This window comes from Siphateles boraxobius, unplaced genomic scaffold (assembly GCF_051911475.1).
Source record: "Siphateles boraxobius isolate OS27281-9 unplaced genomic scaffold, OSU_SipBor_1 41, whole genome shotgun sequence".
Classification (NCBI taxonomy): domain Eukaryota; kingdom Metazoa; phylum Chordata; class Actinopteri; order Cypriniformes; family Leuciscidae; genus Siphateles; species Siphateles boraxobius.
In genome coordinates this window covers 6,751,291-6,773,639 of record NW_027509042.1, presented here as the reverse complement: position 1 = coordinate 6,773,639, position 22,349 = coordinate 6,751,291, and the positions used below count along the sequence as shown (strand labels likewise).

At 41.1% G+C, this 22,349-nt stretch overlaps 1 protein-coding gene across 1 annotated transcript in view; it reads right to left on the bottom strand.

Moving 5' to 3' along the window:
- Positions 1-22,094, bottom strand: part of camk1a (calcium/calmodulin-dependent protein kinase Ia) — a 37,497-nt gene extending 15,403 nt beyond the window's left edge. Inside the window, exons 1-2 of the mRNA XM_077198035.1 lie at positions 21,816-22,094; positions 18,254-18,364 (exon numbers count right to left, since the gene is read on the bottom strand). Of these exons, the coding sequence (XP_077054150.1) occupies positions 18,254-18,339 (86 nt within the window). The 5' untranslated portion in view covers positions 18,340-18,364; positions 21,816-22,094. The remainder of the gene's footprint in view (positions 1-18,253; positions 18,365-21,815) is intronic.
- Between the last annotated feature and the right edge of the window lie 255 nt (positions 22,095-22,349).

Sequence of the window (22,349 nt, the reverse complement as noted above, 5' to 3'; positions counted from 1 at the left end):
CCAAAACATTGGGAAAAAATTGTCTACATATGTTCATTGGAACTATGTGTTACACTGTTTTCAGGAAACACTGACTCATTGAACTATACTGATAATGACGAAACTTTTGACCAGTTGGGTAATGATCCTTTTGGGAAACGCACCCCTGAGAAATAATCTGTAAAGCAATAATACAATCATTCAAAGAGACAGTGCCGAAACACAGATTTAATATCTCTCATTATTATTCAAACCCCAGAAACTAAATTTTGTGTCTATTATGCTTTGGTGTTCCACAATAAATTCTCAGTTCAATTTGTTAGTAAATTTATTGAATACCCTTCGAATCATCTTAAATTATTTTTTTTTCTTCAGCAAATAAATCATAATTTATAACAAAAAAATAAAAACTTGCTACTTAGAACCACACAGCCTCACTACAAAAGGCTGTTATTAATAACTAAACAAATTTTTTTTTATGGATGTCTTAGAAAGGCTTGGTTGTTTGGGGAGCTTTTTTGTATTTTTAGATTCCCTTAGAAAGCCGTGTAGATTTGGCTATAACTACTGACTGAAAAAAAAAATTCTGACATCAAACCAACCTCACAAAACTTGCAAAATAAAACTGGCTTTCTGATAAACTAAGCGTAGTCAACACAAATTCTCCTTTCAAGACATCAGCCTCATTTTTTTAGGAAGGTTGGGCATCAACAAAGGGACCTTCCAGACAAAAACAGCTTAGAAATTTCATTCATCCTCCTTCTGTGACATAAACTTTCATCTAAAAATAAAATATCTCATCCTGTCACCATAGCAACCAGTCCCCTTTGACCTCATATGCCCACTTTGTAAATAAGATGAGCACTGTGAGCAGCTGAGAACAAAACAGCAAAGTCAAATGGTTTTATTCTGTAAGCTTTGAAAGGGCACAAAGATAAACCGTAATCGCATGTTGTTTCCTAAATATCTCTATTTTCAAACATCAACAACTAGCCTAGAACTGAAAAAAAAAACACACAAACACTATCATAAACCTGAAATACTAACCACTTGACTTACAAAAACATACCTTCTTCTTACAGAACAATATAAACAAACTGTTATTTGCATATATTAGTTAGCACAATGTCTTAAGCACTTATTCATATCATGTCATAAAGTCCTCAAAGTACCACCTGTTCTTCATTATGTTGTTAACAGTCATGTACATTTGTATAAAAACTGTATAAATTACAATGTGGAAAACAAGCAGACTGGATATAACTGTTAACACAACTCTTATCTCTTTTTATGGCTAGACAAAGTCTCTCAATATAATGTAGCAAATCCTATACAGTTTGGTTAAAATTAAACATTTACATTTGTGTCGATTTGTAAACTGTTCACCATGTTTTTAAATCATCATCTATTAAAATCCATGGTCCGCAGCTTGACAAGCCAAAGCAGATACAATTTCCCCAGAGTAAATCAATTGACTCAACTTAAAAAATTCACGGATAAACCAATTCCATAATCTACTTTAGAAAAGAGGCTTTCTGTCAACATATACAGTTAAATCCTCTGAACAACCCCTTATTGGCAAAGTAGTCAAAACCGCTTCGTGCTTTGAAAACAAAGCTGGGTTACAGGTTTGCTTATGAAGAGAAACCGCTCCATTTTCTGTCTATACTTGCATTAATGCGAGATTAATAGTGCAGAACAGACAAAAGAACACCTTTTGTTTTGATTAATGACCATACAGTGTGTGGTCTAAGAGTACAGAATGGCAGAAACCTTTTGATTAATCTTTCTAAAGATTAGCCTGGTAACATTTCCCACAACATTTACAAATACATCTTCTGCATTTCTATTGGTACAACATATATCAAGAAAGGTTTCCTTAAGGTTTTGGACTTTCCCATGATATATCACTCTCTCTCTTTGTTTATTTCTGCTAATGGGGCAGACAGGTCCCAGCTACAGCAATTTTGCCTACTACACAGTCCGCTTTAGTTCATTCAGCTCTCTGTAGAATTTGTTTTTGAGACACACAAACCAATTTGGTCGCTTCGCGCCCAGGGCGCAGCAGAACCTGCCAGAATGGCCGTGGCTTATGCCCATATAATAAGACCATTTCGCCATAGTATCTGGTTATATCGACTGAAGCGACAGCACCTGAGCCAAGCGTAATAGCACGGCAGGCTACGCAATACTCGTTCCCTACTCTCAGGGAACCGAGGTTTCGTTAGTAACAGAGTACGTTACCTTTCAAGAACATTCAATTCGTATTGTGTAGCTATACACAGAGGGAACCCATTTTAAAACGCCATGCTATTAGCTAGCGACTTGGCCCTGAACCATTACCTGGGGCCAAGTAGCCAGAGGTCACAGTAAAGTTTGAAAGTCACAATTCACCCTAGGACCAGACAAGGTTGGACCATTTATTAAGGTATAATGTTGCAGAGGCTCGGGGTCCTCAGGGCCGAGGCCTTTAGATAGAAAGTACCCGTGCCTGCAGAGCAGGGACCTCTAGGTTATAGAATCTCACAAATGTGGACGGTGAGGACCAGCCTGCCGCCGCAAAGATGTGTTCGATTGGGACACCACTGGACCAAGCCCATGAGGAGGCCGTGCCTCTAGTGGAATGAGCTCTAACTCCTATGGGGCATTGAAGGCCCATGGAGATGTAGGCTAGAGAGATAGCGTCTACTATCCATCTAGAAAGTCTCTGTTTTGTGACTGGCAGACCTTTAGTGCCGCCACCAAAATACACAAAGGGCTGTTCCGACTGTCTGAATGTGGCGGAGCGCTCCAGATAGATTCTGAGAGCCCTGACAGGGCAGACCAGATTCAAATTATTATCATCTTCCGACGGGGGAAGAGCTGATAGCGATAACTGAATGGTGTTGAGAGCACCTTAGGAACATAGCCGTGCCTCGGTCTTAGCACGAACCTGGAGTCGCCAGGCCCAAATTCAAGGCATGCAGCGTTCATGGAAAGCGCTTGCAGGTCGCTTACTCTTTTGACCGACGCCAGCGCTAACAGGAGTGCAGTTTTGAGTGAAATCGGTTTAAGGTCAGCCGTCTGGAGTGGCTCAAACGGGGGTCCCCTAAGGGCCCCGAGGACAATGGATAGGTCCCAGGAGGGGACAGAAGGGGGCCAAGGCGGGTTGGGCCTCCTGGCCCCCTTGAGGAAATAAATGACCAAGTCCCTTTTCCCCATGGAATGGCCGGCCACAGGGGCGTGAAAAGCCGCTATGGCTGCCACATATACTTTGAGCGTGGAGGGGGAAAGTACTAGAGGTACTTCACATATGTGTGGGTCTATATTTTGTGCTGCACAACAGCTTGCGATTGCTGACCATTTGAGGGCATAGAGGCGTCTGGTAGACCCTGCTCTAACTTCAATCATGGTATTTTGGAAACCTTCTGGGAGGTCCCTGGGTACCTATTTAGGGGCCATAGATATAGGGCCCACAGATCTGGGCGTGGGTGCCAGATTGACCCTTTCGCCTGCGTGAGCAGCACGCAGCTTCGCCAGGTCTGGGAACCAAGTTTTGGCTCTCCAGAGGGGGGCTATGAGGAGGACTGAGAACTTGCTCTCCCTGATCCGCTCGAATACTTGTGGGAGCAATGAGACCGGAGGGAATGCATAAACGCTTAAAAAAACTGTCTGGGCCTGTTCTTCGAAAAGAATATTGGGGAGTAAGCATTGTCTTCTGAGGCGAAGAGGTCGACCTCTACCTTGCCGAAGGTGCCCCAGATCATGTGAAACGTCTGAGGGTGAAGAGACCATTCCCCTGTCTCTGGATTGTCTCTGGATAACATATCCGCGCTCTGGTTCAGAATGCCCGGTACGTGCACAGCCCTTAGCGAGCGCAGGTTGGCATATGCCCAGAGGAGGAGGAGTCTGGCCATAGTGTCCAGGCTGGCCGATCTGAGGCCACCCTTGCGATTTACATAGGACACCACTGACATGTTGTCCGTGCGGACCAGGACGTGGTGTCTAGTGATGCACCGATCCGATACTCAGTATCGGTATCGGCTCCGATATTGCCATTATTTGCCGGATCAGGTATCGGTTAGACGAGGCCGATCCAAATCCGATATTGTGTGTATACTATTCTGTGTTATTGTTAAGCCCCACAAAAGGCACAAAAACATTATAAAGCACCTTAAAGTTTTCGTGCACTATATTATAAGTGTTCAGAAGCCATTCTATAGTATAATGTGTGGTAGAAATGAATATTTAAGTGGTTAAATTCAAGTTCACGTAAACTTTTCCCTCCGCTGCGGCTGTCAGTCATTTTCCATTCAGCTTTCAAACAGCGCTTCGAGTTCGGTTACGACAGTCAACATGATGAAACTCTCTCCAAGATGATTCAATGTTACTATTATTATACTTGAACTGTAGATAAAGTTCTATGGTTTCGTATAAAATGACTTTATCTTGCTGGACTGTATTGCTGTACCTTAATAATGTTACTGTACTTTCTACCAGGAGTGTCTGTTAAATCACAACACAGGAGTAGAGAACACTATAATTGTTCTTCACGAGCACAGTAACTGAAATTTAAAACTGTTAAAAAAAGTCTGAATAAACTATTGCAAAGATAGATACTGTATAATACACTATACACTACGTATCAATATGTTTTTCCTTAGTGCTTTGAACGTTTCAATGCTGACTCGAAGAACTGCGCTTGCTTCAACTTGACTGACTTGCTTCAAAAGCATCATTCTGCGCTCGGGATGCGCATAAGCGCTTTGTGCCGCACTGTATTGGAGCCTTTCATATCATAGTACTTTTGCGCAATGAAAGATTAGTATTAGCCTTTCTTGTTCTGTCCTATCTATCATATGTTGCTACCTCATTAAACAGCTGCGCTATACATTTTAAAAAATGTCTTAATTTTACAGTATAGCGTACTTTTTTTATATTTTCGATTTTTTTATCTTTTTTTTCATTAATGTACTTTACAACAATACAAAGAGCAATATGTAATGTTTTATAAGATTTAGTACTACACTTATTGTCTCTTAATTGTTCCCCACTAAATAATTTTTTTTCACTAAATGTTCAGATTTTATAAAATTGTGCACTTGTGATTTTTCTAGAGTAAATTTTAATCCTGACCTATCCATTAATTTAGTTTATAATATATATTATTTTATAATATAGTTTATATTTTTTTGATTTGTTGTTTTTCTTTATAATGGTATCGGATTGGTATCGGCATCCTTCATTTGTACTCACGCTCTCATTGGTCTCGAAGTCAATAACTGTTCCCAGGAAGGCTGTATGCTGGCTGGGAAACAGTGTGCTTTTCGCAAGATTGATCCTGAGACCCAGGCATTCAAGATGGCTGAGGAGACATGGTCTGTGGGTTAGCAACTCGCTCTCCAATTGGGCTAGGATGAGCCAATCGTCGAGGTAGTTCAGGATGCACATTGCCCATTGTCTCAGGGGAATAAGCGCAGCATCCATGCATTTTGTGAATGCACGGGATGCCAGAGACAGCCCGAACGGTAGGACCATGTTGATAAGCCCGCCCCTCGAAGGCGAATCTCAAGAATGGCCTGTGGTGGTGGGCTATTTTTCAGATCCACTGAGAAGAACCAATCCCCTCGGCGAATTTGCGCGAAGATTTGTTTGGTTGTAAGCACTCTGAATGGCTGTTTCATTAGGGCCTTGTTCAGATGTCTGAGATCTAGAATTGGTCTGAGGCCGCCGTCCTTCTTCGGAACGAGGAAGTAGCGACTGTAAAAGCCAAGGGGGTAATCCATTAGGCGGAAACTGAAGCCTCGCAGGAGCCGCCATTGTAGCAGAACTTCACCTGCTGTTAGCATTCCATTGACTCCCATTCATTTTGGCGTCACTTTGACAGCGAATAACTTTACATCTGAGGCGTCCAAAGACTTAATTTGTCCATTATTTATTTCTAAAGAAACACGACAATGTATAAAAGGCTCCATTACTTTGTATCTTACGTTATGGCCCCGTAGAAGCCGTTTTTGTTAAAAACAGGCTAACGATTGCGCCATAACCACGCGACTTTATGTCGCACAATAGAGAGACATTACCGTATAGACAGGAGGAGAAGCTCGCAGGCAATCTTTTACTGTCTATGAGGCAATCGGGGGGACATAGAGGCATAAAGTCAATGGAGAAGTCCATAGATAGAGAGTCCATAAAAACAACGGGACAAAATATTTCAACAATGTTTTTGAGGAATTAGGTGATTCAGATTTTTCTTGCCACAGCTACTAGAAGATTTACAACGTTCAGACTGTCGTCAAGCTCAGTTTGAGCCTGCGCAGTCGCTCAGCCATCAGACAGGAAGTGCAATAATTGGGCTTTACTCTTCTCTGTTGAAATCAATGGGGTCGCTGTGTCCATTTCTTTTACTGTCTATGGTAAAAGCCCAACTTGCTTAATGACGGGGGAACTGTCTTGACAGCTCCTTTCATTAGTAGGTTTGACATTTCGATGTGAAGGACGTGAGCTACGTTGCTTCCCACCGATGTCTTGACTACTGCGCGAAAGCGCGGAGGTCTGCGATCAAACTGGAGTGAGTAGCCTCGCTTTTCTTGTTTTCATTACCCAGTCTGATACCCCGGGGATGGCCTGCCAGGCCTCGGCCTGTGTGGCTAGGGGTTGAATGAAATCCGGGGGCGGGCTGCGTGGTGTGACAGGGACCCAGCCACCCGAACTTTGAAAGCTAGAAAAATAATCTTTGAGTGTTTTTGGGTTTGCTATAAAGGCAGCTTTTGTTATCAGTGGCTTGGTATCACTGTAAGGGGGGCTGTTATGAAAACACTTAATTCTCGCTCTGTTTGAGCTGCTGTAAAAACAGCGTTTTTCTGCAGCGGTCTTTAAGGCGCTTACAGCGGGCCCATTGACTGCAGTTGTAGGGGGGGGGTTGATAGAAAAGTGCTTTATATGGGTCGCTGTTAAAACAGCGTTTGTTTGTAGGGGTGCGTGTTTTGTAATGGGCCTACTTACTACAGTTAAAACATCTCCAGTCACCTGAACTGAAGAGGGGACTGAGAGAAGTGCACAAGCTTTCTTCGAGGGAGGTCCAGCCGCAGCGGGACTTAAACCGTCTCTTTTCCCCCCTGTCGTTCGACTAGGAGGGCTTCCGAGGCTCAGGGTCCAACAGAAGCTTGGGTCGTTGGGCCATTCTCCTTAGTGCCGTCAATAGTGGAGAGCATTGCGGAAGTTGATGTCTTTAAGCGTGCCGAATAAGGGGCGCGCCATGATTTGGTCAGCTCGTCGTGTACTTTGGGGAAGCAGGGTGCTGGTCTTTGACGAGGGGTCTGTTGACGCCCCGGCAGAAACCACCTGTTGAGGTGGTTTCTGGTGGGCTCCTGAGGCGGGGACCACTCAATGTCGAGGCCTTTGACAGCTTTAGTGAGAATGCAAAGAAGTTCAGCGTCCCCACTTGCTCTAACGTCGTCTCCGTTAGCTTGGGATTGAGGGGCGGGGTCAACTGTCGATCTAGGCCAGTCTTCTCCCTCAGATGCAGCCAGGAAAAGGCTGTTGTCGCCATCTTCCTCAGATGCGCCAAATGAAACGAGTTGAGAGGAGGGGCAAAGATTTGTAGCTCAGTTCAGGCAGGGGTCGCCGTCCAAAAGTAGAGCTAGCCGTGATGGGCAGGCTCTCGCAGTGCAGGCAGCCGCCATTGTTGAGTGTAGTCTCTGTGTGGGCGAGTCCAAGCAGGGGGCGCACTCGCTGTGTCCGTCAGTTTTATGGAGAAGAGCTCTGCATGAAGTGCATCCGGAATGCGGCATTTGCAACAACGCCGTGCATATTTGCTCTTTCAGCTTCTAGAGTGCCACGACAGCGTACACACAGAAGTAGCAGAAAAAGGATATAAAGGCTTCTCACGCTGGATAGCTGCAGGTTAACGTAGATTCGTTCCGCTGCAGGGGCTCGTCAACGGCGAAGGCTTGGATATCAGCGAAAAAAAGGGTTTCGCTGAAGGAGATTAAATCTGATTCTATGGCAAAATGGTCTGCTTATATAGGCATAAGCCACACCCATTCTGGCGGGTTTTGACGCACCCTGGGCGCGAAGCGGCCCGATTGGTTTGCGTGTCTCAACCGCCTCACCATAGGTTCGTGCTGTTGCTGCAGCACAGCCAATGAGCGAGCTAGATGCTTTGCGCTCGCTGTGCAGCTGCACTGCGTTTTAAAATAATGGCTTCAATATTCTCGAGAAAAGGAGTTTTCCCCACTGCATATAGCTACAAAATACGAAGTGAACGTTCTCGAAAGAGAACTAAAATTGCTCCTTGACACCTTCGGAGTCTTGGGCTATTTTGGCAGTTTTTGAGTACTTTTATTTTTTTTTAATTTTGTAACATAAACAAATGTTTACCATACCAATGTTTGGTATAATTTTTTTCAGCACAACATCACCTATATGATCAGACAATTAGTTTTTCACTTTGATGTACTCTATCAACATACTGGACCCAAAATCAAACAAAAAACACAAAATCCGAATAGAAAAATTATAGCTTTTCTACTACAAAAAACACAAACATGCTCAATGAAGCATTTTAAAAGGTTTAAAATGTAAACACAAGTTGTAAATGTCTACATATACAGGTACAATTCAGATATAATCAACCTATATACAAAAAAAAATATTTACAAAAAAAAGCGGATGTAGCCATAGGCTTTTTTCCTTTCTTTTCAGCTCAGCCACTTTTTAAAAAAATGTTGTGCACACAATTATACAGAGAGCTATATTTAAGGCCTTGCATTCCCAGAGTATGAGGGTTCGCAAATAGTGCAAATACAACATAAAAATGTAAAATTGAGATACAATTAAACTATATGCAGCAAAAAGCAGGTGTGGCAATAGGCGTTTTTTCTTTTTTCTTTTTTGCTTAGAAACTCTACAAAACACTTCATGTACAATTACACAGATAGCTACATTACAGGGATTTCATTCCTTGAGTAAGAGGGGTTCCTCAATAGTGCAAATATGCCACACAAAAGGTAAAATGAACACAAAATCAAATTATACATACAATTATTTACAACAAATATCAGGTGTTTTTTTATTTTTATTTTTTATCTGTGCCTCTCCTCAAAACAGTTTATCTAAATCTACTCCTAAACTACCTAAACTACTCCTAAACTACTCTCAAAATCTACTCAAACTCTTCCAAAAACTAGCAATAATCTCTCTCTATATATAACGTATATATGTCTCTCTTTATCAACTCCGTAAATCCTCTGCCTTTCAATTTTGCGTCTTAGCTCAGTTGGCTCCTCCTCCATTCCCTAAAATGTGCAGCCTGAAGAGCAGAGTCACCAGATTCACACATTTTCTCCGTTTTGTTTTATGACAAAAACCGACGAAGTTATTAGAATAAATGCAACGCCTGTCGCATCCCATCTTGCGTTCTTTTTCGAACGCGTCAGTATTTTTTTATATAAAGTTTAGATCAGAATCAGAAAGAGCTTTATTGCCAAGTGTGCTTGCACACACAAGGAATTTGTTTTGGTACTGAGGCTTCCAGTGGACATATACAAATACAAATACAACATGAAACATAATACTACAAATTATAAGAATAAAAAAATTAAAAATATAAATATATGAGAATAAAACTATCACAGTTGGGTTTAGTCAGAATAGACATTTTCAGATTTACAGATTATGAACCTATTTACAGTGTTTTGAATATTATAAATAAATAAATCTACATATAAGTATCACCTGAGTTGTAGGATATTGCACTAAACAGTGGGAGTATTGCACTTACAGGCATATGCCTTGGGAGGAGTGTTAACTGTTCAGGAGGGAAATGGCCTGTGGGAAGAAACTGTTCCTGTGCCGAGATGTTCTTGTGGCCAGTGATCTGAGTCTCCGTCTTGACGGTAACAGTTCAAACAGGTGGTGTCCAGGGTGAGTGGAGTCTGCGATGATTTTACCTGCTCTCTTCCTCACTCTGGAAGAGTACAGGTCCTGGAGGTTTGGCAGGGGGGCACCAATGATCCTCTCCGCAGTCCGGACTGTCCGTTGTAGTCTCCTGATGTCTGATTTGGTAGCTGAACCAAACCAGACAGTGATGGAAGCGCATAAGACAGACTCAATGACGGCTGAGTAGAACTGAATCAGTAGATCCTGTGGCAGGTTGAACTTCCTCAGCTGGCGAAGGAAGTACAGTCTCTGCTGGGCCTTTTTCACAGTGGAGTCAATGTGATTGTCCCACTTCAGGTCCTGAGAGATGATAGTGCCCAGGAACCTGAATGACTCCACTGCTTCCACAGTGCTGTTCATGATGGTGAGTGGGGGGAGTGCTGGGCTGTTCCTCCTGAAGTCCACGATCATCTCCACAGTTTTGAGTGTGTTCAGCTCAAGGTTGTTATAACTGCACCAGGCAGCCAGCTGTTCAACCTCCAGTCTGTAAGCAGACTCGTCACCGTTTTGGATGAGACCGATGACAGTGGTGTCGTCTGCAAATTTCAGGAGCTTGACCGTGGGGTCTTTAGAAGCGCAGTCATTAGTGTACAGGGAGAAGAGCAGTGGGGAGAGAACGCACCCTTGGGGGGCGCCAGTGCTGGTGGTGAGAGTCCTGGATGTGTGTTTCCCCAGTCTCACTCGCTGCTGCCGGTCCGTCAGGAAGCTGGTGATCCACTGACAGATCGAGGATGGTATGGAGAGCTGGGTCAATTTGGCTGTGAGAAGACCAGGCATGATGGTATTGAAGGCCGAACTGAAGTCCACAAAGAGGATCCTTGCATAAGTCCCTGGTCTGTCGAGATGTTGCAGGATATAATGCAGTCCCATGTTGACTGCATCATCCACAGACCTGTTTGCTCTGTAAGCAAACTGAAAGGGATCCAGCAAGGGTCCAGTGAGGTCCTTCAGGTGGGCCAGCACCAGTCTTTCAAACGACTTCATGACCACAGACGTGAGAGCAACAGGTCTGTAGTCATTAAGTCCAGTGATTTTGGTTTTTTTGGGGACAGGAATGATAGTGGAGCGTTTGAAGCAGCAGGGAACTTCACACTGCTCCAGTGATCTGTTGAAGATCTGCGTGAAGACCGGGGCCAGTTGGTCAGCGCAGGCTTTTAAACAAGCAGATGAGATGCCGTCTGGGCCTGAGGCTTTCCTAGTCTTCTGTTTTTTGAAGACTCGGCTCACGTCCTCCACACAGATCTTAAGCTCAGGTTGGATGGCAGGAGGGGGGAGTGATAATTGGAGTGCAGGAGGTGATGGTGAAAGTGTGAAGTGCAGATCAGACCGGGTGTGTGGTGTGAATGAGGGCTTTTCAAACCGGCAGTAAAATGAATTTAAGTCGTCAGCCAGGTGTTGATTGTCCACAGATCGAGGGGATGGTGACTTGTAGTTGGTGATGTTCCTCAGGCCATTCCAGACTGATGATGGGTCGTTGGATGAAAACTGTTTTTTCAGTTTATCAGAGTAGTTCCTTTTAGCAACTCTGATCTCCTTTGTCAATCTGTTTCTGGCCTGGTTATACAAGATTGTATCCCCACTTCTGTAAGCATCCTCTTTGGCATGACGGAGGTGTTTGAGTTTCCCAGTAAACCATGGTTTATCATTAGTGAATGATAAGAATGTCCTGGTAGGAATGCATGTATCCTCACAGAAACTTATATATGATGTTACAGTATCTGTGAGCTCATCCAGATCATTGGTAGCAGCTTCAAAAACAGTCCAATCAGTGCAATCAAAGCAGGCCTGTAGATTCTGCTCTGCTTCATTAGTCCATCTTTTTACAGTCCTTATTCCAGGTTTAGCTGATTTCAGTTTCTGCCTGTAGGTCGGTATGAGATGAACCAAACAGTGATCAGAGAGCCCCAAAGCTGCCCGTGGGACGGAGTGATACGCATTTCTTATTGTGGTGTAACAGTGGTCCAGTATATCACTGTCTCTGGTGGGACATGTAACGTGCTGTCTGTATTTTGGTAGTTCACGGGAAAGATTTGCTTTGTTAAAATCCCCAAGAATGATTAAAAGAGAGTCTGGGTACCTTTGTTCCGTTTCAGATATTTGTTCAGCCAGCTGTTGTAGCGCCGCGCTCACGCAGCGTCTGGAGGGATGTAAACATACACGAGAATGAAAGAGGAAAATTCCCGAGGCGAGTAGAAGGGTTTACAGTTTATGAAATGTGCCTCTAAATTAGGAGAGCACATCTTCTTCAGTGTTGTTACATCTGAACACCAACTTTCGTTAATGTAGAAACACAATCCACCACCTCTCGTTTTCCCCGTTAGCTCCGCGATGCGATCCGCTCGGAACAGCTGGAAGCCCGGCAGATGTATTGCGTTGTCCGGTATGGCTTCACTCAGCCAGGTTTCAGTGAAGCACAAAGCAGCAGAGTTTAAAAAATCCTTGTTAGTGTGGGTGAGGAGAAGAAGTTCATCCGTTTTGTTAGGAAGGGATCGGAGTTTCGCGAGATGAATACTGGGGAGTGCAGTGCGCAGGCCGCGCTCGCGGAGTTTAACCAGCGCGCCGGCTCGCTTCCCGCGTTTGCGTCTGAACGCGCGTTTGAACAACAACGCTGCACCTCCGACGAGAATGTCCAGCAAAACGTCCGAATAATCAAAAACTGTAGAAAAGGTTTCTGGTGTGTGTTTCCTAATGTCCAGTAGTTCGTCTTTGGTGAAACTGATAGGAAAAGAATGTCTAAGCGCAGAACAAACGAACAAAAACAACACAATAGCTGGAGAGCTCCACACCGAGGCAGCCATCCGCGGCGCCATCTTGGATCATTAAATGATCATATCTCCGTTTTTACTTGGTCTATCAACACAAAACAAAAAGTAAAATAGAATTAAGCCAGCACTTTCGACAGAAATGGACGGCAGCGCTCAACGTGACTTTGTTTTTATGCTTCGACGTCTTAAACTGGTCATGTAACTTGATCACGCCGGCGTGATCGGCGACCCCGAAGAGTTTTAAGCACGTTTACATGCACACCAATATGTTGATAACTACCAGAAATCAGTTTATTGAAATAACCCGATTTAACGGTTTACAAATCAATAACCTGGCAATGCAAGTAAACCACGTTTACAAGACTGTATTAAATAACAGGTTATTCACCAGTGGTGACTTCAAAATGTAAGCATATTTCACTCAGAGTATTCTATATGTGAGTTGTGGTGTTAAATAAAGCATTAAAAACCCAAGTTTTTCAAAATGTCAATGAGAGACTTGCACAGACATTCTCCTCTCATATTTGAAGTTTCTACAACTCTACCACTTGTCCTTTGGCTGCCCGAGATGAGATCACATTTTTAATATTAGTTTTATATCAAAGTCTGTCTGAGTTTTCGATATATTTCTCCTCCCCTAGCGCGAAACACTCGCTGTGGCTGGATGCGCATAAAGGTCCACTGAAGTGCATTGGAACGTACAGCTTTGTATGATGTGTTGACGTAATTTCCAGTGAAACAGGAAGCTAAAGTAGGACATATTGAATGGCCCCTCTCCCCCCTTTTCAATTAGCCAATAGCGTTTAGTTTACCTCACAGACTGCAAGTCGTACTTGACAGCAACATGGAAGTGAAATTCTAGCCATTTCATTCTAAACCAACCTACAGTTGGAAAACGGAATAAAACTTGAACTTTGAACAACCGAACACACATCTCCAACCCATATTGCTCCGTGACGCGTCAACGGTTGCTTTGGCCAGGTGGTATTTGTAGCATAGGGAGCGGGATGCTTTAGATTCTAGAGAGCATTTGAATGGACAGAATTTGTGGTGATGTCATAAAAATCTGTGATACATTTTAGTGGAAGTGAGAGACTGTAAGTTTTGAATGCTTATATCTCCTAAATGCGAATTTTGTCATTATTTTGGAGCACACCAGCTTATTCATAACCAAAAGCTCACATATTCATACTAAAAGCTACAAAAATTACATTTCAGGGGCCTTTAAATCTGCCGTATAAGGACGCTTTCCTGACACATATCACATATGCGCACTTCAATAAGCCGACAGAACCCAGGTTAAGGTTTTTACATGCCGGAGTAATGTCTAGCTCTGTCGCTTGATTATATTTTTAAGCCGTTCATGATCTTAAGCCGATAAAGGAAAACGGTTACATGCGTTTGCCACACACATTGTCGCCTTATTAAGCATAATCGGTTTAAGAACGTCCATGTAAACGCAGTTCCATTACACTAACTGCACTGCTCCAGTCCAATGCAGAATATAATACATGTAGTCATAGAATCAAGCGGCTTGTCCACAGACAAGTTCACTGACCGTCTGATGGATGTGACAAGCAAGACTGATTGGCTGGCTTGGATAAAATTGTCTGCCAAATGTGTAAATATAAATGTAATGTACTGCAAGTTCCAGGAGTCGGGGAGCACACAGATTTTTATCAGTTTGGTGAGAAACAATTCATGTTTGCAAGATACAACGGCCTTAATTTATAAAAAGAATTTGTGCAAAATCATTCTTCAGTAAATTGTCACATTAAATTCAATGCGCTTCTTTATGTAACACTGTGTCTACACTCGAAGCGACCAATTTTACATTGCGTAAGGCTGTCAGTACTGGAAGTGTCACCTCGAGGCTTGACTTCAGGAGGAGTAAAATGTGTTGTTTCCCATTTTATTTAATCATAAATACATTAAAAATTGTGTGATTTTATAGCCACATTTATACATAATGCAAGTGTTGCACATAATCATGGTTAGAAACAAAATACTTGAATCAGTAGGCCAGAATATACACTATACCGTATGAAAATTAATTTGTGAAAGGTAGTGTATAATGTTTCATAGGAGTCAATTAATGATATTTGTAAATAAATAAAGTAAAAAAGGTTTAAAAAAAAAGTGGCTGGAAAACCTGTTCCAAAAACAAAAAATAGAAAAGTGGGATCCGCCAACTGAAGGTGCATTGCAAATTTTTTTTGCCAGAATAATGTCCAAAGGGGTCTAAACTATATACTGATAGTCAAACACAAAGGTATTAAAGTCGGCATGACTTTAGTCTTTTCTTCCCTATCGTATATCCGAGTGAAACGGCTTCTCAAACAAGAAAAATTGTAGAGCTGGACTTGGTTTTGTCCATCAAGAATTGACTGATTGTAGGGATGTACCCGAAGCCTAAATCCGAATTCGGAAAGGCACAGAAAATGAATAACGCATTCTACGGAGCCCCTAAGGTATACTGTTAGGCTTGCTACGTCGATTACATTACAGTACATCAGATTTCACTCATCACATGAGGATAGTAAGGAGAGGTGACAGAGGATGATGTTGGAGGATTTGGTTCGCAACAGATCCTGAGCTTCATTGAAAAATATATTATCATGTAAAATGTGTGGTCAGTACTGCCACTACAGAGTAGGCCTATGCGTGACAGCAAATTGGAAAATGAAAGATAAACGTGAGCGTATATTCAAAACATTTACATTTACATTTTTTCATTTAGCTGACGCTTTTATCCAAAGCGACTTACAATTGCTATATTTCAAAGGTCGCACGCCTCTGGAGCAACTAGGGGTTAAGTGCCTTGCTCAGGGACACATTGGTGTCTCACAGTGGATTCGAACCCGGGTCTCTCACACCACAGGCATGTGTCTTATCCACTGCGCCATCACCACCCCATCATGGCGTCAAAACCACCCCACCCCATCAAAACATGCACAACAGTAAAACACAACATCAGAGAAGAGATGTCGCTGCAAGAGGGAGAGGAAGTTATTTTGATTTTTGCACAGTGACTTTAAAGCTTTAGTTGGCAAGTCTGGCAGATTGAGTGGACTTAGGCAAAATTTTGAATGTTTACAACTCTCATGCCCCTCCCCCACTATCAACGAATATCCTCCCACCGAGTTCGTGTTCGTCAGTGCATGTGCACCAGATTTTCTGTGAACGCGCCCGTCTCATCAGCATCCATCATAAGTCAGTAAGCATGCAAACTAACCTGATTTTAGTATGATCTAGCTGCTTCAGATGGTAGATTGTTACGAAATGGATTACCCACCAATTAAACGTAAATAAACACTATCGTCTGTCTGAAACGCTATTATTGTTGTATGGTATATGCGGCAGACATGGTCATGTACATTGTTATATTGCTTATAAAACAGAGCTAGTCAGATAGCACATACAATAACAGTATAGCTTTACTACTGTTCTTACTCTCGTAAGAAAGATCGAGTAGCATTGATTCTTCCAAAAAGCCGAACTTTATCCCTTCATCTGGACATGTTTATCCACCTAACGTTACGTTCACGGGGATTTCAGTGCAAACAACGCTAACGAACCTGCCCATCAAGTGCTAACGTTAGCTATCCATACCAACACATTTGGGCAAACATACTTAGATTACTAACATAACACTAAGAAATAAAAAAACTGGTTGATAAAGCACAATTACCTGTCGATAAGAAATGTTGCAAGCTCTGCATCCAGCTTGAACCAAATGAAATCACGTAATCTCCACCTTTCAAATGCCGAAATATTGATCCTGGTTTAATTACGGGCACGGTCCTCCTAGCTCTTGAGGTTAACCGAGGAATTGGAATATTTTCCGCCATCACCTTTACTGCGCGAACATCAGGCGTGTGCATGTGACTGTAACCTGTGCGAGGGGTGGCGTGTGCACGACCTGTGATTGACAGTTAGATCTCACACCCCCCGCGCTGATTGGACCTGATGATTCGGGAGGGGTGGATTTTTGCAAAACCAATAACACGCTCCAGGTGGAGTTAGAAGCTCGGATTTTTTTTCTAAAACCACATTATTTATGTTGTTCTGTCGGATTATAGTGTCGATTTTACTGAATATGATCATAAAAATGTTGCCGACGGCAGCTTTAAGGACTGAGGTATTGGTACAACATAGGTCAAGCTTAACAATTGCTCCACACAGTGATGCTAAGAATGTATCTCTGGTGATTGTGTAGCATGCACAGCTCCAAAGAAGGGGATTTAACATGAGGGTGGCCATGTGAACTCAAGCTGAAGTAAGCATGCCCAAATGATTATGTTATGCCATCTGAAAAAGCAGTCACTCTGGCCGCAGGAGGGGAGAGACACTCATAACAACCCCCTGATGAATATTATATGCTTGTGTATGTGTCTGGGAATTCATCACAGCTCTACACTAGTGACTTTCCCCTCAGCAGTGCCTTGGAGGTTGGCGATGTGCTTTCCCACTCAGTATTCGCCGTCCTGTATCTCACATGCTTACTGAATGTCACTAAGATCCGGCACGGCAGATCAGTCTGTCCATCTGTTTATCCCTCTCTCCGGCTCTCGTCCTCAGCCACGTCGCCCAAGATGCACCGAACGTGACTGTAAATGTACACACTACACCCACGCACTCTGAGGTATAAATATATCTGTGACATAAAAGGGCCAGTGCACTAAGGGTCGACGAACGCTCTACTACAACTGGCTTCAGATGAATAATAGAAGCGTTTTAAGGTCTCTCACTACATGACTTCAAAACAAACTGAAATTTGTGTAGTTGCTTTTGCAGGAAAGTAAACAGGAATAATATAAATTCAAACAGTCCCCAATATTGACAGCAAATGAAAGCCCTGCTGAGTGCCACACTGAGGTGTCATTAATCACACCCAGCAAAGTGAGAAAAAGAGGCAACTGCTCCAAAAGAAAATTGTTTCTGATGACACTCAGTGCCAATATATTCTGAATATTGTTTTCATAATGCCAACATGACATATTGCTATTCTTAACAGACTAAAACAAATGAAGGAGATCTACAGAGGAAGAGCTACAGAAGAAGTTTAGATATATAGGAATACTTGTTGATACCATAGTTGCAGGTGTGATTCAACGATGGTGTAAAGATTCCCATATGGTGCTAAAACAGTAACGATGTGATTTTCCTGTAATCATGTTGCCTTTTATTAGATCTAATAGGGAAGTTATGAAATCAAATCATGTTTGGAGAATTATCATTATTTGTTAATTAAATTAAAAATGAAATAAAATATACAAAAGTAGAATTGTTACCTGGATTCGGAGCCCCTATAGAGACATGCTGGTGGAAAAAAATGAGATGGGAGCAAAATATTTATTTCAATGCTTTTGCGTTCACTCGATATGTACTTCTGGGGGGAATGCAAAACATTTGCAAGAACACAAAAGCATTGACATATAATTTTTTCCTCCCATCCCATATTTTTTCCATATTTATTTCCCCTGACTCAACTGCCAAATGCAAAAGTCAACTGCATAAAGCATTAATCAAACAAAGCTCTGGGCACTTTCATGGTAAATCGAGCAATTCATTTATTAAAAACTCACGTCCCCAAGACCTCCTTGAAATCGTAATTTTCCTTGATATCAGTTGTCTTCTTTTTCCATCCATTTTCATCCTCTCCTAAAGGCATTGTATAGTTGATTTCCACTCAGGAACTAAAAAAAAGACAGAAGTATAGGTCAATAAATAAGTCAATGAAAAAGAAAATGTAGAAGTTCAATACAAGACACAGACACAGAACAGAGAAAACAATGTTTTTAAAAAAAACGATGTATTTAGAAGAGTGTTTTTGGTTTCATGACTATTATTAAATCTTACTGCAATAGTGTGGCATTGTTCAGGTGTGCATTACCTCAACACTGCCACTGACGCCTGCATGTGCGAATGGCATCGTCACATGGTACCTGTTACTTGTCACAATGCAGTGGAAGATGGGCCAAACCTATAGTCTGTGCTTTCATAATAAGGGATTTTATTAAGCTTAAGTGTTTGCAGTGACTGCTTGAGCACATAGCCAAATTGGTCACTGGCTTACAGATGACAAGTTTAGATTTTTAGATTTTTTTTTTAGAGGCAAACTAGTGACTCTGTAACCAGATGATTAAAATTTAACTGACATAAATTAATCCATATTCAAATATTCATCGGAACTTTTAAACTATTTTAATTCCACAAGTCCTACCCTTAGTCTCAAGAACTTCCTTTACATGAAACTATTGATGGGTTTAAATGGATCAATGTGATTCAGCAGTATTAATGGTCCTCTGAGGAGCCACTACTGACACACACTTATTGACATTTCTAGCAAGCTAGGTCGAATTAGGCTACATGACACAGAGTACAGCATCTGACTGCAGGACTACTGGTAATCTGAGCAGGTAGTGCATTCCATAAGTGTTTGTGTGTGTGTGTGTGTGTGTGTGTGTGTGTGTGTGTGTGTGTGTGTGTGTGTGTGTGTGTGTGTGTGTGTGTGTGTGTGTGTGTGTGTGTGTGTGTGTGTGTGTGTGTGTGTGTACACCTAGGCTTTCCATTCAAAAGGTTTTTTATTTTATCCAACAAATACACTGTAAAAAAAAAGTTATATATATATATATAAACTGTAAAATTTACAGTAAAAAAACGGCCAACTGTGGTTGCTAGAAATTCACTGTAAAAAATGTTGTGACAATGTTTCCAGTTGTACAGGATATCTGTATATTTTACAATTTATAACAGTATATTTCATTAAGTTATACATCCCCGGTTTCACAGACAAAGCTTAAGCTTAGTCCCAGACTAAAATGCATGTGTAAGCTGTTTTAACTGAAAGCAACTTGCACAAACATTTCTTAAAATATGTCAGTGCCATTGTTCGTCTCAAGATGCACACCAGTTTTTCTAAGGCACGTTTATAAAAGCTACTTAAATAAATGTCCTAATTGAACCAAGGCCTAATCAAGCCCTGTTTGTGAAACCAGGCATGAAATGTTTATACACTTATCTTAACCACCAAAATCTGCCTTTTTACATTAAAATAAAGGTAACCACCACGTTAATACAGGTGGCACAAAAGAACATGATGAATCAGAGTTCATTGTTTTTCTTTTTTAAGCTCCATTACTATATTTTTGTTCATCCTTAATTCATCTCAAACTTTGTCATCTTTAAAATAGATAAGCACTGGCTATATAGGCTATGCTAAATTTGATTACATTGTAATTTTGATGTGTATTGCAGGAAATGTAATTTTACTGTCGTTGTTGTTTTGTTTGTTTTTACCATAAATTATATGGTAATTTTAGTTTTTACAAATTTGATTGTATTGTACAGTAATTTTGTAATGTGATTTTATTTTTGATGTTAAACCATTTAATGTTATACATTAAAGTTACATATTGTTTATACATTGCAATAAAAACCTAGGCCTATCTCTTCGAATGGTTTATTTTTCTAAACATTGTATTTGTGTCTTATTGTCATATTGTTTTATGTTATGTTTTTGTTTTTCTTATAAATTATATTGTTCAGCACCGCTGTTTTTATTGTGCTTTATAAATAAATTGAGATGGAGCATTTTTTTTTAAATCCTGTAAAAATTACAATTTTTTTTACAGTGTAGACATAATTTTGACAATCTATTGATCCCACAATTTCAGTGCAAACCCTGTTCTCCTAAAATTTTACAAAATAATATTCTCAGGTTTTACACAAATTAGGTTCAGCTATGCCCAACTTATTGTAAGAAAACATTATCAATTAAATATTTGGGAAGGTTACGCAACCTTTTAGAATCTTGTTAAAGTCTTTCTAATGCCGGGGACAGACTTAACGACTAGCTGAAACATTGTAAAACTGAACTGAACACACTTATAGACTGTTTCCAATGACTGGAGCAGATTTTAAACACTGACTGTGAACACCGACTGAACGCAACGGTCTGACTCGGCCTTACAGTCGTTAAGTGTGTCCCCGACTTAAAGTGTCTCTAGGAACATTTAGTGCCTTCTCTATCTTTTTGTATCCTGTCAATTGTTTGTGAAGGGCAGTGATATCTTCTCTTAACTTTTTGGACCATTTTTTTTTACTTATAGCCATATTTCTATCATGCAGTCAAACGTGACACTCAACAAACCTAGCCAGTTCAGATATTTCATGTGTTCAAGCTCAAGCACCTGGTGCAACTAATGAAGCCTTTGATTAGCTGGATCAGGTGTGCTTGAGACAACACCTGTTTGGCAGATTTGTGCTGTTGTGAAGGATTCTATTTCAGGGGGTTGGATAATTTTGAGAAAAAAGGTGTGTAAGCTTTAAAAAAATATATTAATAATTATATATGTATGTGTGTGTGTGTGTGTGTGTGTATGTGTGTGTGTGTGTGTGTGTGTGTGTGTGTGTGTGTGTGTTACACACCTTCTTTCACAGACCTTTTGTTTAAAAAAAAATCACATCAGCTTTATTTCGTACCCTGTTCATAGAAATTGACAGGTCAGAGAAGCAAACCAAAATAAACAACGGAGCAGATCCGGCAACCCATAACTCTCAACTTTTATGGTTTCAAAATCTTACAGTTACTTAGAGTAATCCAAACATGTATCATATTACATGATGTTATATAAACATCAGTACGTTACTTTTAGCAAAGGAATACACATAGGCTTCAACAAAATAAGGATAAAAATCAAATATTATCATAGGAAAACCGATGTTCCACAGATAAATGGAAAATACAATTCACAAAACCCCTTACCAATGTCTCAAAGTGTTCCGCATCTCGAGTCATTGAACAAGCAATGCACTATGCCAATGGATGCATTGTTCGTGTATGTGTATATAAGTGTGTATTCAGACACTGCGCATATGCGCATGCAGGAGTCTGATGCCACCTGCACTAATAATCTTCTATGAACAGACAAGGAAACTACATGAATTGACTGAAAAAAAGAGATGTCTTTTCTGTTTTAAATAAACGTTATCTAAGACAGACACATAATGCAACACTGTCTGGATTGCCCACCTCATGCATTAAAGCTTGTGGCATTGCAGAATATTAGCCTATGCTTCTACATTTAAATCAGTTCAGGCACATCAACCGCTGACTTCGAGGAAAACTTAAAATAAATGCCATACCTGATCGACTGCTCCTATGAGGGATGGTCCTCTTCTGCCTCTTTATCTATCCGCAATTCTCTTTCGATGCAATAGTTGCGGGATCTACCCTGACGTCAAATAGCGAATGGAGGAGGCGTCTTTTATTTGAATGATTCAATATAATGATACAATCCGGACATCATGATACGATTCCCGAGGGCCATTCGCAGAACCCTATAGATTGTTGGACTACAATGGCAAATGACTTAACATCAACAAATTACAGCCAATGCATTAAGTAAATAAATAAATATCTCCCCAAAAATCGTTCAAAGTACGTACATAGGCCTATATGTTATATTTTCCACTTTTTATTTTTATTTGTATTTTTTCATCGTTCATTTGCACATTTATATAATTTTAAGTTAGTGTAATTCTTTTTTTAAATGTATTAATTAATTAATTAATTAAGTTGGCGTAACATGTTCAGTTTGTGGCCTAAAGCCCGTAAAAATAGCGTTTTCAAACAAATAATGGGTTCCCATGTAAATTTCTTGTTTAAAAAAATCTTGT